The 18,557-nt window shown below is 46.7% G+C and overlaps 1 protein-coding gene across 1 annotated transcript in view; it reads left to right on the forward strand.

Moving 5' to 3' along the window:
* Positions 1-18,557, forward strand: part of Csmd1 (CUB and Sushi multiple domains 1) — a 1,292,092-nt gene that overhangs the window by 1,076,876 nt on the left and 196,659 nt on the right. The window contains exons 27-30 of the mRNA XM_005373917.1: positions 901-1,092; positions 5,975-6,113; positions 9,234-9,421; positions 14,064-14,258. Of these exons, the coding sequence (XP_005373974.1) occupies positions 901-1,092; positions 5,975-6,113; positions 9,234-9,421; positions 14,064-14,258 (714 nt within the window). The remainder of the gene's footprint in view (positions 1-900; positions 1,093-5,974; positions 6,114-9,233; positions 9,422-14,063; positions 14,259-18,557) is intronic.

An 18,557-nucleotide genomic window follows, 5' to 3' on the forward strand; every position in this document is an offset into this window, starting at 1 on the left:
TTCTTTCTTTCTTTCTTCCTTCCTTCCTTCCTTTCTTTCTTTCTTTTTCTTTCTTCCTTCTTTCCTTTTTCTCTTCTTTTTGACAAAAATGCAAGTACAACATTTCTAGATATTTTTGTTAAGATTAGGATAGGCAAAAGAAAAAAGAGGAGATAAAAGGATGGGTGGAGGGGAAGATGAGGAAAGGAAAGGGGTTGCAAAAGGGAATTAAGATGTGTAATATAAATGTGCCACTTCCCCCAAGGAATGTGGAATGTGAACATTATGTACTACATACATGATGCATGAACTAAAGTAAAAATTTAAAAAACAAGTAGACGTTTAGATCTGAAAAAGTGAAAAAGAAAAAGCGCAGGTGCCCAAACTGGAGCTCTCTTGCATGTGAAAGGGATTAGCACTAATATTGGCAAGGCAGGACCCTGCCTCAGCCGCTGCTGCATCCTTGGACCTGCTCGGGGGTAGGAAGTCAACAAAGATTATTGCTCACCCTGAGAGCTGGGACCTCAAAAGAATTCTACTTTATTTAACTCGTGCTTCCTTGAGATTGGTGTTCCTAGTTAAGTCATTTAAAGTGTGGTATATGTTTTATTAAAGTACTGTTAAGCAGCAGCAAATCCTAGGGAAATGCTGTGTGGGTGTGTAGTACACCGGGACATAGGACGGGTCCATGATTGGTTTCACTGTCAGTGTTTTGCTAGAATTTGTGAAATGCAAACACAATGAGGGTGGGTGTTACCTGTAGGATGTACTTGAGGGGAAGACAGGCTTTGCGGATGTTCACCACGGACAGAGGGTTTATGATGCTATGGTGAGTGCTCAGCTGGAGTCAGTGCCCACACCCGCCCGGTGGACCCCGCCTGTCCAAGCACTGACTGACTGGCCACTCTCTGTCCTTTGTAGCCTCAGTCGCATCCACCTGCAATGACCCAGGGATGCCCCAGAACGGCACCCGCTACGGAGACAGCCGGGAGCCAGGGGACACCCTCACCTTCCAGTGTGACCCGGGGTACCAGCTACAAGGACAAGCCAAGGTCACCTGTGTGCAGCTCAACAACCGGTTCTTCTGGCAGCCAGACCCACCCACGTGCATAGGTATCGGGCACCAGAAAATGGGGATTTTATATTTGGAAATGAATGTGCATACACACTGTGTATTCAAAATGCTAATGTATTATTTCCTCAGAAATATTTCTCACAAGTTTCTTACATACCCTGGGGCTCTCTGGCACCATACTGAATTTTATGGTAAGCCTTCATTTTATTAGGTGAAATAAAGGAAGTAGTTTGCTTAATGTACAGAAATTGACATTTATCTAACACATCCTGTCCTTGTATAAATATAGATCAAGCCAAGCCCTGTAATTTAAAATTCCAGGTGGCTCAAAACTTATAACCCTACCATTGCTCTTCTCAGTTTTAATATAGAAACATGCCCTTAAGCAAAACCTACTCACTAAAAAGTGCTTTCTCTTTTTTGATGTGCCTTTTCCATAATATTAGTACATTTTAAGTAGAGCTCCCACCACTAGAAATTAGATTGCTTTTGTGAAAATGAAGAAAAAGTAGAATCTTGTTTCTCAGTTTCATTAAAAATTTATTATTTGGCCTTCTTAAAAGGATATGGAATGGCTTTGCAGGTCTGGGTTTGAATAGTCATCTCAGACGTCTATCACAAATATGATTTTAGGGAAATATAAGATATCTCACGTAAAGTGGTAATTACATGTAGATTGCCTCTTCATTCAATTAAATATTTGAACATAGAATGCCTATTTCAAGTATTTCATCTTCACTGTAGATACTCTTCTAAACTTTATTACTTTAATGAACTATCACAGTTTAATTAGTACTTCTTTAGAGTACGTGTGAAAGCTGTAAAATTTAATTAATCTGTGAGGGAGGCGGAGATGTCGCGGTGGCGTGCACGCGGTGAGCGCGCAGCTTGGCCGCGGTGACCTTGAGGGGTGTCCCGCAGTCCCGGTTTTTACTGTGTCGCACGCGGCAGGACTCTCGGCGTCTCTGCAGACTGTGGCGCTCTGCCGGGCACCGTTACAGAGCGCGGGAGGACAGGGGTCGGTCCACGGCTCTGCCTCCGCACCGCTCTGTGTGAGCGTGTCCGTCCTAAGGTTTGGGCCGGTTCTTCGCAGCCCAAACCCGTCCTGGGAGCGCTGCAGGCTTTCTGCGTGTTCCTTCTCCCAAGCAGAGGCTTCACCTACAGGTGCAGGCATCACTCCAGCCCACAGCTGCTTCTCCTTTATCTTCCATTTTGCTTTTTAATTTCTTGGAGATTAAGGGACAGGACAACCAGGAGTTAGTCTTTTAATGGTAATTCATCATTTAGCATTAACTTGAACACAGAATTATAAAATTCGACCATCTTCCCATCTTCTCAGTCTTTTGTTAATTCATCTCCTAGTTACCTAATTTTGGCCAGCGACTAAATAATCCGTTCATCAGCAAACAGCGCACACTACACATCTGTCCGGAGTGTCCGTTCCCAGGGCTAGCTGAAACCCTTGCAGGCAGTTAAGAATCACTTATTCTGGCAAGCAGCCCGGCTACACACAGAGATACTATGTAAGAGAGAGATGGGAGTAAATGGACATTATCTTCTCATTGCAGTGCTCTTTTATCTTCTGAGATGAGGTTATGTCCTGTGTAAGACATTTGCACATGGACTTCAGCCAATCACATATTCACACTCAGTTTAACTGCGGCAAAGATTCACGGTACTTTGTTTTTTACTTTTCCCCTTGTTGAAGGACAATGCCTGCTCATTGTTTTATAAGATATAATAAATCACAAAGAGGAGAAAAAAGCTGGAAGCAGTTACTATTAATATAATCATGCACAAACTTCTTAAATTTGTGTACAATAATTCACCTAAAAATGTTTTTAAGTAGTCGCAGAGCCCTGCACGACTGCCTTGGGACCTCGGGATTGTGGCTGAGGGCTTTACTTATCAGCACAGGCTTGCTTCTGTGTTACTTGACGCTTCCCACTCGCTCTGATGGCCGGGCGGTGCCTCTGGAAGGTAGGGTCCCGCTTGGCCCTAGAGGAGCAGTGCTTTCCTGGCTTATTTCAGTTTGAATGTCCCAAGGCTGACTTCTCTTGGCCCTAATTATCCAGCAGGCTGTTTTTTCTGCCTCTCTCCTGTTCTGAGAAGAGATGTAATGAACATCCCTGTTTTAACAAGAGTACCCAGAATTGTCAGTGAGTTACATATTCTACAAACTTGCAACTCTCTATGGTATTTTCTATAACCTTTTGCAAAACTCAGAAAATGGTGGCATCAACTTGCATAGTTACCAGCCATGCGTGTTAATTTTCCCTGACTTAGAAAATCATAACATATGGTAATTGTAGTCTAATTAATTGTAAGCAGAAAGTGCTGAGTTCCTATTGTTTTTAATTGGCATTTTAAGGTAATCATAGAGCTGAACTTTTTTTTCACATGCTTATGGTCCACATTCATCTGCTCCTTCTAGACAGCCAGCCAATCAATATATCTCTGTCTCTCTCTATCTCTCTGTCTCTGTCTCTTGGTCTCTGTTTCTGCCTCTGTCTGTCTCTCTTTCTCTTTGGATTAGACCGAGATCCTTCCCACTGAGCTATATTCCCAGCACTTTTTTATTTCTTATTTTATCTGTATTTTGGAAATTTTGAAACAGGATCTCACTAAGTTCCCCAGACTTGGTTTCAACTTGTGATCCTCGTGCCTCGGCCTCCCACAGTGCTGGGACCATGTGCTTCTGCCGCCAGGTCCAGCATTCCCCCCTCTGTTGTAGAGTCTGGTCCCCTCTTCCGGTCTGGGTGCTCTGTCCTGTCCCGCAGGCTCTAGGCCTCCCCTGCTCTGTGGCTCATGTCCAGCAGCTCATCCCAGGGCTGGGTGGGTTCATGTCCTGCTGGGCACGAGGGGCACCGTCTTTGTCCTCCTGAGGCCCCTGCTAAGGGGGCTCCTCTGCTTAGGCTTTTCAGCTAAGTCCTATGGGACTGACTCTCAGGATCCGAGCATACTGACTCTGACCTAACTCCAGTCATGTAACCCCAAACCTCCAGCTCTGTTTCCACACATGGCCTGCGGTAGCTTTCCCCATGTCCAAGCTCTGCCAAGCTCTGAGAAGTCCTTATCCTGAGAGTGCAGAAGCCCGTCGGAGGCAGCAGCCTGCTGGGCCTGGCGTGGCTGTGTGGACACTAAGGAGCTCCGGTGTGTGGTGGTGTGAACACTCGGGTGTGTGCAGAGATCCTGGTCACCTCCCTGAAGGGTCCTCTCCCGCATTTACTCAGGATCGGGCCTGGAGATGGATTCCTGGGTCCTGCCGCCTCATCCATTCCTTTTGGAAAACTTCCTAGGGTCCTGGGTTATAATTCCTGCTAAGTTCCTACCCTACCTGAAACATTTTGTGTGTTCTTTAAATAAAATCTAAGGAAGCCAAAATGCAGACGGCAGATGGAAAGAGCGAGACGGCAAGGCCGGGCAGAGCCACTGAGCTCCACTTGCAGCTTCCACTTAGGCACATCTGAGAGTGATTCCCGGGAGCCAGGCGAGAAAGAAACGTTCCCCTTTCTTTCCTTTAAATCAGCCCCAGTCCTGCCCGCTCTCTTCCTGTGGTGGCATCCTGGCCCTGGTGCCCCAGTTTGGCGTCTTTCGTCTTTCTAATCTCCTGTTGAGCAGAATCTTCCAGGCCTTTGGCACCCTCCCCTTGGACAGAGCCTCTGGCTATCCGGCAGCATTTTATGTCCACAGGGCGGAGTGGACAGCTCCCCAGGGCTCAGAGAAGCGAAGCTGCGGCGAGGTGTAGGACTCTGCCTTACTGTGCGGTTAGCTCCGCGACTCTTGAGCGTGTGCCTGTGAGAGTCACCGGGAGCATTTCCCTGTGGAACTCAGTTTACTTTTGACTGGTCGGGGTTTATAACAAATATACTGCATTTAGTTGTGCCTGTTCTTTTGAAAGATTAAGTTTTGAGGAAGATTGAGCGTGTTAACACCACCTGTTGCAGAAGGTGATGAAGTACATTTCTTCTTTTGCTTCATTTTCATAAAAACAGTCTTTTGTATGCATGTGGAAAATGTCACCAATTAGGGCAATTTTCCTCTGCTTATTTACTTTTTGTGAAAGCACACGTGGCCAGTGAAGGGCCACAAGGCCTGTGGTTTACAGAGCCGCAGCAAACAGTGAAAAGCTTGGAGACAGGCTCAGTATTGAAGGTAGGAACCCCAATGTGTCCATGCGGGCTCTGTACTGCCCACTGATCCATCTACGGGTTCTCTCCCCTCCAAAGGACAGAAGGCTTCAGGGAGAGCAGAGCTAGTAGGTGAAACAGTTGTAACTATCTTCACATTCAAGAATGAAAGATGCCCCGTCAGTCAGCAACAGTGAATAGGCAGCAGCTCCTCACTGGTGCAGAGGGAAGCACGTCTAATCCCCACCACTGACTGCAAAGACACACTCAGGTTATCGTGGTCTCATGATTCCTCCTTTTTGAATAATGATATTTTATGCACTTTGCTTGAAGAATATTTCCAGAGATCAACCAGTATTCCAGCTCAGTCTCTATCCTCACATCACCCCGGATATTGTTTTCTGAGTGTCTGTGTGTGTGTGTGTGTGTGTGTGTGTGTGTGTGTGTGTTTGCATCTGTGCTTGGGTGCATGTTGGAGGGTGTGAGAATTGTGTAGTCCAGTTTAACTGTGTCAAAGTTTAAATTATAAGAAGAAAATTATGTATTTGCCTGAAGTTTGACAATCCTCTCTGAAACGGGCGGTTGAGTTCTATAAAATGCACAACTGCATGAAAAAGGTACACACTTTCTGGACCTTCAGCTGACTGCTACCACAAGGCTCAGGGTCTGGGATGGAGACATGCTGTGATCGAGCTCTTCCTAACTGTGTCCCTGACATCGCCCTTCCTGCTGGCTAGGCAGGCCCCACTCTCTCCCTAACTTCTCCCCTGTGGCTTTTGTTCTGTGACAGCTGCATGCGGCGGGAACCTGACAGGCCCTGCGGGAGTCATTCTGTCCCCTAACTACCCTCAGCCCTACCCTCCGGGCAAGGAGTGTGACTGGAGAGTGAAGGTGAACCCAGACTTTGTCATCGCCTTGATATTCAGAAGGTACGGCCACCCCTCGTGTGGCAGGGCGCTCGCAAATGCCACAGCTGGAAGTCGCTTCCTTTATCCCTGACAAGTACCCAGCTCCACACCTGTGCCAGCCCCGGGCCTTGTGTCTTGTAGATGCCCCACCCAGGTGCAAGGTGATCCAGCTGGAAATGCATTCCGTGTTTTGGGGCCTTCTGCTTGTGAGACACGCAGGAATTAATTCTTAATTCTTCTGATCTGGCACACAGTGAGATTCATTTACAGAAATATTTTAAAAGTAGTAAAAGTATGATATGGATTTGCTTGGTGTAATTTCTCATCACTGCCTTCTATTTTCCTAAACCTGTGCAGGGAATTCATTCGCATGCCGTAGTCTCTGACATTCCCGAGGGTAGTACTGTTACTCTTATTGGGTTTTTAGGACTCAATGGGGCTTTGAAGATGAAATCTTCCCAAACTCTGGTTGCTGTAAGGTTTGAATTACTAGATATGTCTTAAAAATGTGCTAACTCATTCCTGCCAGATTATAAAAGATTAATACTAGAGTTCTTTTATAAAGTAGGTTCTATAATACATTGACCTATCAATGTATAGTAGGTGATAATTAAATTTTTATTGAATCTCAAGGTCTTTTCCAGTGTTAATGTCCCAGGGGCTTCAGTTGTGGACTGAATAGGTGTGCTGTGTTTAGAGGGACATGTCCCAGCACCTCCTCCGTGGACCTCACAGCTACCAGAGCAACAAGGCCTCAGGGTACTTATTTTTCTGCCAGGGTCACAAGTTTCCTTCTCTGGACCTTTGGGTCAGTATCCAAGGCCCGGTATGGTCGCCTCCTCACTCTTCCTGATGAGACGTGAGGCAGTGTAATTTTAAGAATCTGTGGTTCTGCTTAGGCGGAGTGATTAGCCGGCATTCCCTGAATTTGCTAAAGCTGCTACAAATTTTCCAGATGATGAATGCTTTCTGACGCCTAAGTACATAATACACAACACCAGTGAACACCTATCAGCTGTGCTCGGGACAGCATGGTGGTTTTTGTTAATGTACCTTCCTTACAACCAGCAAGCTGCTCTGGTGCCAGCAGATTAAAAAAGAAGTCATAGTCAAAGGCCTGCTGGTGGCCACAGAAATTCAACAATAAGAATTTCCCACCCTCCCTCATTATAGGTCTAATCATCAATGTTCCTAAATGCAGCTTAGCTGATGATATGAAAAGCAGTTTCATGCCAGAATTTTTTTGACTGTGTTTCACATACGTCTCTGGAAAAGTCTGGAGCAGAAGATCTTAGTTCTCTCCCGCCTGGGAGACTCCGTGAGCCATAAGCTCAAGAGGTCGGAGTCCCGGACCTTTCCTCTGATCCAGATGGTTTCTGTGTGCTCAGCGGGAATCTCACAGCCGGATCTGTGTGGCAGGGCCTGGGAAGGCCAGAATCCTGGCTGGGAAAGAGGCTGTTCCCGGAGACAAATGGGAGGCTCCCGAAGGGGCCCGAGTGGACATCAGAGGCACAGTTGCAGGACAGGTGATGAAATGGCCCTCCCCACAGGACGTGCTTAGAATGGTGTCCCCTGGGGACTCAGACTAGACTAGAGTCAGGGGAGCATGCACAGGGCAGCCTGGTGTTACTGACTGTGAAGGACAGAATTCCTGAACTGAGGGACACAGGTTCCCAGGATCATGCTGGGATTCGGGGTCCGGGGAAGGAGGGACCTTCTACCACTGCTCCTACAGACTGGGGGGAACATTCACAGGACTCCAGTTAACTTGGTGTGAAGGCTTGCTCAGTCTTGGGACTGACATGAGGGCTTGTGTGGCACTCATAGTGCAAATAAAATAGGTCTTAACACGGAACCATCACAAATTGAAAATCTATCTTCAAACTTCTAGGCATGAACTCTGCTATATTTTTGAAAAGAGACTCTATGGAAATTTTTCCTGTGTCTGATTGTATTTTCAATGTTCAATATCTCATCTATAATAATAATTAAGTATGTGAATACTGGGGATGGAATATGACCCAATTCTGGCAACATCTTTGCAAAGTATTCTAAGTGAAATTATCAACCAGATAAAATTCTATTATGTCAGTCCAGTTCCTACCAGCCCCTAAACTTGGTCACTGCTTGGTTACTTCATCTGCTCTAACTTTGGGGGAGACCTTCTGCCCTCCACCTATCTTGACCTTCAAGACAAGCCAGAGCCACTAGGACAGCACATTTCCCTTGTTACAAAAAATCTTGGTGCTTGCAGTCAGCTGTGGCCCAAATTCTGCCCCAGGGAAAGAAAGCTTGGGAGCCATCGAGAAGAGTGAAAGCCGGTGAGAGCAGGAGGAGGAGCTCAGGCTGCTCACCACCTGCCTCGGCGCCTCCTCCTGACTGTCCCCATCCTGCTCACCTGTTGGGACACCTGACCAGCAGGGTCACAAGGGGAGCACCTGCGGGCTCAACGCACAGTCTGGCTCAGCTTCACCCCTGTCAGAGAGCAGGTCCTCCAGGCTTCCTGGCAGAGCGTCAGACCTGACAGCGTTGACTCCGTGCTGATACCAGAGGAGAAGAGAGGATGAAGGGAACTGGGGCTCTGGGTGGGGTGAAAGACGTCACAGTGACCGGCAGCAGCTTGGAAATGGACCTTTGCCTTCATGGGGGCTGTTACCATCTCCTGCTCAACTGAGCCACGGAAACAGTAAACATTCATCTTACAATAAAAATAAACACAAAATGATATGTGCAAACTTTAAGGATATATAGTAATACCGAGAATACATTTATTTCAAACTAAAATATTCAGATAAAAATAATGTATCAGTGGAAATTGATTCCTTTGGAGCCTGGTTCTTTCAGATTATACTTCATTATCAAATTCATGTGTACAGAGAAGGAGTATTATACCTGCATTGAGACGGTTCATTTCCTTTTAGCTGTCTTCCAAATTGTATTAGGTTGAGTGTTATGGTCAAAATAGCAAGAGCATTTATTACAACTGGTACACGATGTTTTGATTTGGCTTTTGGATTGCTGTCATTATTGAAAGTATTATGCGGAAGTAAATAGACTCATCTTGTGTTTGAACAGCCCCACCTTCTGGGAGGTTTGGTGATGCTATTGTTAGGTGTTAACGGCCGATTTCCTTGTCTTCAGCTTCAACATGGAGCCCAGCTACGACTTCCTGCACATCTACGAGGGGGAGGATTCCAACAGCCCTCTCATCGGGAGTTTCCAGGGCTCCCAAGCCCCAGACAGGATCGAGAGCAGCGGAAACAGCCTGTTCCTGGCTTTCCGGAGCGACGCTTCCGTGGGCTTGTCGGGGTTCGCCATTGAGTTTAAAGGTACTGTATGAGCAGGGTCCTGGGGAGGTGCCATGGTCTGGACCATTCTGGCTCTGAGGCACCTGTGTGAGACCCGGCATCGCTGCCTAACGCAGGCGGTGCTGATGTGCGCCCCACTGTCGCTGCCTGGGCGGGAGTGCCACTCCCCCACCAGGGAGAAGGGATGCGAAAGACTCACTTCTACCTTAGCTGAAAGGAAAGAAGAAAGGGATTTGGTTTTTTGCCAACTCATAGCCATTTACAGGTAAATGATGGTTTGCATAGTCAACAAGTTGATGGCATTCAAGAATTATTTTAAAATATATTTACATGTCCTCCAGTTTGCTTCTTCAGGGTGACTAAGTTTCAGTACATCTGCATAGCTTAGTTAGACTCGATGGTTTTGTCCGTGGAATCCTTCTGCCTCCATTTCCACCTGTGGGCACGGTTGTATGCAAGTGCTGGCTTGGGTGGAGTTCCTTGGGGACTTCACCTGACGTAGGGTCCGCCACCCTCTACCATTATCATCCGAGTAAAACACTCAAGCCCAACACAAGAACCACCCTGAACTAAATGTTTTTTTCCTTTGAGTCCATGAAACAAAACTTTTTCAAGCTCATTTCTCCTGTGAATAATAAATGAACTAGGGAATAATAAAGAACTAGGGAACAGGAATTAAGAAAATACCAACTCGCGGTAACAAAAGTTTTGTTAAAAAATTTGTTGAAAATGCATTCATTTAAACTTTGAGTCAACTTGTAAAGAAAACTGTAAAAGAAAGTGAATGATGCATTTCATCTCTTTCACCTCTCTGATAGATTTGCATTTCTCTATACGCGTTTAAGTAGATAATCTATTTCCTCTAAAACTTCAAAGCTTATGAGTTTTGGGGTCTTTACTAAAATCTGCAATAAAAACGCTTAGAGCGTTTGTCCCCAGAGGGGCCTGGTGCCTCCTGGACATAAGGCAGGTGCTCGTGAGTGTGAAGTGCTGGCTGCAGTGCAGGCCCTGTCATCAGACAGATTTTGCATTAACAGGAAATCACTGAAGCACACTGCACCACGCCTGGGCCCGTTCTACTAATGCCAAAACCAAAATAAAGCAAAAGCCAGCTGACAGAGAAAGAGCCTCCCTCTCAAGGTGGGGTGAGTGTTAGTCTCCATGTACTGAGCACGGGTGCTCCCTAGGTATGCTCGGGTGAGGCAGTCTGTGAGAGGAGTGAAGGGTGTGCGAGCTCCCCAACAGGGGGCCGGACCCACTGCCTCATCTTTGTTTTGGTTCTTTGGGGACCAGTACTTCCATGTGAGGAGGGGTTACAGCGCTTAGTATATAAGTCCCCCACTGAGTTTGTGAGAAAACTCCTGGGGAAGAACAGCTCCTGTGCCCTGCGCCAGCAGGGAGACGATGTCCCTGCCTTTGGTGCTGTGAGCTCAGAGCCAGCTGCCAGGCAGGACAGAAGCACCAGGGTAGCCATGCTGCATGGCACCCAATCAACCTGGCATGGTCCATCTATTTGGCCTCCAGTGCAGGAGCAGACAGAGGTGCCCATAAGCAGGGCAGACAGGAAGAGCAGGAAGGCATGCCATGTTAGGAAGTCATCTAACGAGGGAACACAAATTGTAAGAAAAACAGGACCAGTGATTTATCACCAAACACGTGGAACTGACAACTCAGCAAATGGAACCAAAGCATGGATGCAGTTCCTTCCTTGGAAGAAAAACCTGCTGCCAGAACTCCGAGCGAGTGGGGCGAGCGGAGGGTTCCGTGTGGGGCCTTTCACCAAATGGCAAACCCAATAAAAGAGAGTTATAACACAAATAATCAAAGTGAACGAGAAGGTCACAGGTCCACACTGACAGAAACGTGCTGAGCAGGCTCCCAGTGAGTTACAGGGAAACAAGCTGGGCCAGTGCAGCGGACACTGGATGTTCACACGGTGCTGAATGCCCGGATGAACAGCGAGACGGAACAGCTTTAATAGCGCTCGCAGTTTTCGTGGTAGTTCCTTATCTGCCTAAAATAAATGTTCTGTGTCCTATATGGAAATTAAGGCTGCTGCAAACAATTATGAAAGCATCACTTACCTCTTGAGCTACCCAAATAGATTTTTAGGCAAGGCCTTAGACCCAGATCTCTGCACACCCCAGTCCTGCTGAGACCAACAAGAACAGGATAGAGGCAGCAGGAAGGTTTCCACAGTTATGTCTGCATCATTGACCAAAATATGTACACAGTCCCTACTTCACTAAGTATAATGAAAGGTTGTAATGGATCTAATACATATACGTTATGTTTAGATACAAGACTTCTTAGAGTAATAGAATGACTGCCAGTGAGATCTCTATTTGGCTGATGTTGATATACAGATTGTTAAAAGTAAAACTGACAATACTGAGTAAGTACAGTTACCAGGCCTCTTTCTACTTTGCATTCTCACACCCATGCAATAGTGAGCTGGAAAGCCACTAAAGCTATCGCACTGTCATTCTCTCCTGCAGGCCTGCTAAGGTCTCTAGAGTGGTCCAACATCTGAGACCAGTTAAGGGAGTTAGGGGTTAAGTGGTGGACAACAGGAAATGGTCCCTAGGAGGAAATAAAACAGACACAAGCGGCATCGATCCCAGCTCTCCAGGTAGCACCCCATCTCCTGCTTGTAGTCTTGGAGATTACCGCATGTAGGTATTGAAATTTTCTGTAACGAATCAGGGGAGTCAGAAATTTTTGTCAGGGGATACAGTTGTCAGACCAAAAAAAGAAAAAAGCTGGGGGCTGGGGATTTAGCTCAGCGGCAAAAGCGCCTGCCTGACAAGCGCAAGGTCATGAGTTCGGTTCCTGGTACCGGAGAAAAACCAAAAAAAAAAAGAAAAGAGCTAACACATTTGTTTTTCTCCACTGTGAAGCTATCCATGAGCCTAACTTGCTATCAGTATCACTATTGTCATACACAATACTGAATGGGTTTTCATAACTTTATGCTCATTTAGTGAGATTTTGGATGGTCTGTTAAAGTAGAAAGCCTAACTATTAAGCCTCCCAGAAGATAACTAGACTCGATCATGTAATAGCAAGACTTTAAGGGGAAAGAAAGACCATTTTGTATGTGTGTTTGGGAGCAGATTGTTTTTAAGTGCAGTTGAAGCTGAATGTCTCATTTCATGGCCCGAGAGCTGCAAGGCCTCCACAGTGTGTGTCTGTGGGATGGTTCCGCCTCCAGAACTCCAGGCCCAGGTAGCCCTCAGCCTTCTGAGGAAGGGGAGGCATGTGGGGCCCTGCCCTCACCCCATGCAGCCCAGCACAGGCAGCCCCCAGCCTCTCACCAGTTACCACAAAGCCTAGAAAGCGCTTGAGCGACTATCATGTCCCAAGCCCCACTGTGGAACACTCCTGTCACTAAGGATGTGTTTCCTGTGGAGTTCAAGTCTTCAACACTGGTGCACAGCTCAGAGAGTGATAAAAGGGTCGGCACACCCTTCTGGTCTCATGCTCTGGGCCCGGTATTTGTGTGAAAAGGTGCTTTCAACCTTCATGACTGAAGCCATTCTCCCTTTGTGAAGCCAATCCTCCCACCTCTTCCTGAAGGCCTGAGGTGACTGATTCCACGTTGGTACTGACACAGGAGAAGTAAATGTAATTCCCAACCTGCTAGATGTCAGATGTGCCACGTGTTCCCCAGAGTCAAGAGTGAATTCTAAGGAACGACATGGTTAAGAGTAGGAAAGATTTTATTGAAAGATAGAGAGATGGCTCCTGAGAGACAGGACCCCACTTCTCTAAGAAGGCTGGCTCATAGAACAAGCTCACGAAGTGGGTAAAAATCTCGAAGTGGGTAAAAATCACGAAGTGGGTAAAAATCTCGAAGTGGGTAAAAATAATGAAGTGGGCACAAAATCACGAAGTGGACACAGCATGGGACAGAACAATGACCAACCAATAAGATTACAAGTTTAACCACTTAGGTGATGTGGATCCAATGGGGAAGCAGGTCACGTAGCAAACACACATGGAAAGAACAAAGAGCTTTTTAGGAAGGATGAGTCAGGAGGTCCTGGCCACCTACTGGGGTGACTGGTGTCTACCTAGACTTTATTGAACTAGGTGGTACCAATTATAGTGTACAGCTTGTCCCTCAAGGAGGCAGCAGGCCTGGTCATTCCACTCTATCTTGAGGCCTGGCCTTCATGGATGTGCCTCCAGCCGCAGCTATGATGTGTTCTCCCGCTCTGCACTGCCTCCTTGGAGGGCCCAGCCCTGTCGGAGTGCCTAGAATATTTCTACCTAACTTTGCTGTCTATAATAGTGTGACTTACATGCAAAAGCAGGAAAATGAACCTCAGTTTTGCTTGAAGCAGTTTATGGGGTCGGGTCCTAAGTTTCACAGCCAAAACACAGATGAGTGTATAAAAGGTAACGTTGTATCGTCTGTGTCAGGCTGAAAATCATTCCGTATTGGTCCTATAGCAAAGCATCATTTTAAAAAAGACTATGATTATTAAAAGGAATTCCCCCATTTTTATTTAATCAATAGGTTAACTTAGTCATTCACCAATCAAATATTTTCAAGCATTTTTCATATGTGCTAGGCCCTAAATAAATAAATAACCGGACCAAACACAAAACTAAAGAACAGCATCTTTCACGGAGACCTCATTTATTTCTCGTACAGAGAAGCCACGGGAAGCTTGCTTTGACCCTGGGAACATCATGAACGGGACCAGAGTCGGCACCGACTTCAAGCTGGGCTCTGTGGTCACCTACCAGTGTGACTCTGGCTACAAGATTGCAGAGCCGTCGTCCATCACCTGCACGATCGGGGCCGACGGGAAGCCCTCCTGGGACCGCATCCTGCCCTCCTGCACAGGTGAGTCCTGTCCAGCTGCCTGGCACAGGTCCCCAGGGGGGCCGCACGCCCAGTGGGGCTCGTGAAGTGCAGCAGCAGCTGATGCCCTCATGTCCCGTCTATCACTGACTTGGCCGGCCCTGGGCTCTGCTCACAGGCTCTGGCCGGACGCCTCTTCCTTCCACTATGGTGTTCAACACTTTCAACTTCTGTTTTTATGTGTTAAGACCCAAACTACGTGAGAGGTACCAATTAACATTCCCTAACTGCTTGTTTCTCAGGAAGCAGATCAATAGATCGATAATGACTAATCAATAGAAGGGTAACGAGAGTGGAGGGGCCGGGGATAGAGCTCAGCAGCACAGGCGCCTGCCTGCCAAGCACAAGGTCCTGAGTTCGATCCCCAGTGCAAAAAAAAGAGAGAGGAGAAAGGAAAGGAAGAGAGGGAGACTTCAAAATACACATTTTTAAAACTGGTGCATCACCTTCACCCAAACATGTTTTGTAAAACTGAATAAAGCCTCTTCATAAAGGTAAAACGAACCTTCAAGAACAAAGCAGAACTCAGCTCGCTGGGGACAGAGGTTGGACAGCAGCTGCCCTTACGGCAGCCTCCAGGGTGGCCAGGGCGCTTCCAGGCGTTGGCCTGCTGCTTGTCCTTGGATGGCCTTTGGGATTTCCAGCAGTGATGGTCCTGCCCCTCTGAGCTGAGGACCGAGACCCCCCAGCCAGGCACTGTGGAAACAGCACTGGGGTTTGCTCAGAGTTGGAGCCCCACCTGCCTAATAGGCGCGAGGCTCTGGGTTAGAGCCGAAACAGAATTCATGAAGTAGCTCATTCCTGCAAGGCGAGTTGCATGCTGCGTTCCCAGCAACACTGCTTCGCTGGATTGTTTTAAGACCCACTCAAGGACCAGTTCAGTTCAGTAAATTGAGTTCAGGAAAGGAATGTGTTTTCCACCTGTCTAATAATGCTGCTGGTGCCATCTGAGCAAATAAATGTGTAAAAAATGGGCACATGAAAAATGAAAACACATACACAGGACCTCAGTCACCCGCTCCTTCTGCTATCCCTGTGCTGAAACTAGTCACCCCTGACTCCAGGGCTTTTAGGTCTGGCCTCTCTTCTTCCAGGACCCAGCAATGCCAGACACATGGAGGAAGAGTTGAATTTAGATTTCTAAGTCTATGAATTGATGATGAATGAGTGGATAAAACAATTTTCGCTGGAAAAGTCTACCTATAAGCCTTCCAATACTTAGGTACTTTTCTGTTGTAGTTAACCTGGGGACCTGTGTTTCAATAGCAGATGGCAGGTCAATTCAAAGACAGCTGTGTCACAATCTGCCTGGGCGCTTGGTAGCCGAAGCACCTCTACTGTCCCCTTCCTGTGTCCTAGAAGGAGTCTGTACCCCCTGCTGTATCTCTAACCCACTGCACAGGGCAGTGGGGGTGATGTAAGAAGACCAGGGCAGTGGAGATGAAGCAGGAAAGTCAAATTCAGGAAAGAGCATGAGCTTTATGAATTGTAAGTAACTGTACTAAAGAAAGTTAGTTCATATGAAATTCAAATGCACTTTGAATCTGAGGGAGGATGGTGATGCTCCAGCCACAGGAGAAACAAGCAGTGAAATCTTACTTGGGCAAAAAACATGTGATCAAATTGTGATGCTCCAGCCACAGGAGAAACAAGCAGTGAAATCTTACTTGGGCAAAAAACATGTGATCAAATTTTACATATGTGATCAAATTCTGAATCAAAGATTACTTCTTTTTCCAGGTCTGAAGACCTGTGAATTCAAGCGCTGTGTTCTTCTTCTTGTTCTTGTTCTTGGTTTTATTTGAAGGTAATCAAAGCTCGGAAGCCACGCAGCCCTGGCACTCTATTCGTGTGGAGTAGGAGTCCCTGCCCCCAGCAGGCCTCTAGGGCAGTGACGCCCGGTGGTGCCTTGGGGGGCCTGTGCAGGGATCTGTGTCTGTGCTCCCTCAGCAGCTTGGCGGTTAGGGGGTTGTGCATAGTTTTGAACATTTTCAGGGTTATCGCATTGTAGGACACAGGCCACCTTGGTCCAGGTCCCTTGAGATACAGGACGACATTCTGCCATGGTGACTCTTCCTGTTGCCCACAGCCTTCGCCCCTTAAGTTTGCTGTGGGGCTGGAGCCAAAATCGTAGCACCCAGGGCCGCTCCCCACGCTCAGCGGCTCTGGGACGCGGCTAGTTCTCGGCATGCTGGGCCCGACGGCCTCCGGTTGCCTCACACATGTGAGAGAGCGATTCCAACTAGCAAAATGGATGAGTGGGTCCCTTTCGACCCTCTACAATGATTCCTCTGGCCTGTCTTTAGTCATTTAGAAAATGGTTTAATAGGCTGCTACCAGATAGTGCATTAGCACACATTTATTTTTCTTCTGTGGTTCCATTAATATAAATTAACTTGCAGCAGGCGAAGGGTCATGCCCACTTCTTAGTTAACACAAGAGCATGGACAGAATAATTATTAATTATTAAATGTAATAATAATTAAGTGAAAACTCCCTGCATATGCTTATCAATTTCAAAAACATTTGGCGGAGCCTGGAACGTGTTTGGTAGCTGTGGTGGTCAGCCTGTGAGTCTGAGAAGAGAGTCTGGACTAGGCATGATCCACTCAGGCAAATAAAGACCAAAAGGCCAGTTTTCCTTCATTTCATTTAGGCTTTCCTTCGTGTTCTGTTGTCACAAGGCAGCTCTCTTTTATTCTACGCCCAGACAAAATACCTTTGTAGTTGTATCTTAAGAAATACGTCTGAAAGGTCCCTGATTACAGCAAGTTTCCCGTGCATAGAATCCACACATCCAGATGTTGGCCCAGGGATGATTTCCCCCTACTGTTCATTTCAACTTTTTTGTCAAAAAACGTACATGAATTGTTTAGCTGGAAAAAGAAGTACTTGCCAAATAATCTTGCATTTTATAGGGCTGGGGGAAAATAAAATGAATTTTCACCCCTCATTTCTACTTATTTTTAGAACTTTGATCTTCAAGTTTTTGAGGGGGAATAAAAGATTGCTCTGAAATAAGCAGGATGAAGTGACAATAGCAGAGGGGGTGCAACTGCGGCTGCCGCTTCCTGGGCAGAGCTCCCCATGGATCTTTGGAATCCGCCAGCCTCGGAGATTAGTTTACAGAAATGTCCTCCATCGAAAAGTGGAAAGAACGGTTTTCTGTTGACACGTGTGGAAATGTCAGCGTTAGTGCTGGGAATGACGCGGTGACCCCGAATCCAACGCTGGCACGCAGCCTCGCTGAGCTCCTTGCCTCTGCTCTCTCAGCTGTCCCTGGGCAGCAATGCAGCTGTCAGAGGGCTGAGCTGTTGTCCTTGGACTCAAAATCTCACTTCAATTTTCCAAGCCATTGTAATGCAAGGATTTGGGGAAACCAGTTGACGGGTCATTAACTCTCTTGACAAATCATTAACAGGGTCCCTTCACATTAGCATTTCGGTATTTTAAGGAGTTCTATTAATCTTGGACACTGTTCTGTCCATCAGTTAGGATTTAACAGCGTGCTAATTAACATTCAAGGGATTAAGCATGCCATCTCTAATTTGTATTTTTTCAGTGCTTGAAAATTGCCATATCAAGAATAAATGAGCTGTAGAAATACAAATTTTCTCAGATGCTGAGAACGGCTCTGAACCCCAGTCAGGGAAGGTGCATGCATGAGACCAGTTAGCGTCAGGCCATGCGCAGCGAGGGCAGCTTCGAGCTGGGCAGACAGGGAGGCCACCCTCGCTTCACATCGCACACGTGCTGCGGAGGTGCTGGCGACTTAATTTAAAAACAGCGTGAAGTCCCTCGGACTGAGTCAGAAGTTGTTTCTCGATGCTCAAAGAGTGTTTTGAGTATGTGTAGACAGATTTCCTGCTTGTTTGTAGCAAAATATCATGCCAAGGTAAAGGAGAAAATGGGAGGGATCAAGACCGCACGTGCTCTGACACTCACTCCCGTGTGCACATGTGTGTTCAGGCCACTGGTTCTCTGCTGCACCCTCACATTCACCTGCCCCAGTTTTCCTTCCGTTGAGTTTACTGAGAGACGTTTCGTGCACATCACTGCTTCTGAGTTACACGGCCTGCTCTTTGACTGAATTTGTGCCGGGCAGGGTTGAAAGCTCAAAGGAAAACCGTTACTTTTTACTCTTTCAGTCTCATATCAGTCTTATAGAAAACAGCAGTGACCTTTGCGTCTTTTAAATTAACATGATGATTTATGTAAACTAGACCATTACAGGGGCCCTTCACATTAACCTAACTGTTTGTCCTTTTGGAGCCTCTTTTA

Source organism: Chinchilla lanigera, unplaced genomic scaffold, assembly GCF_000276665.1.
Source record: "Chinchilla lanigera isolate Chin_1 unplaced genomic scaffold, ChiLan1.0 scaffold00002, whole genome shotgun sequence".
Taxonomy (NCBI): Eukaryota; Metazoa; Chordata; class Mammalia; order Rodentia; family Chinchillidae; genus Chinchilla; species Chinchilla lanigera.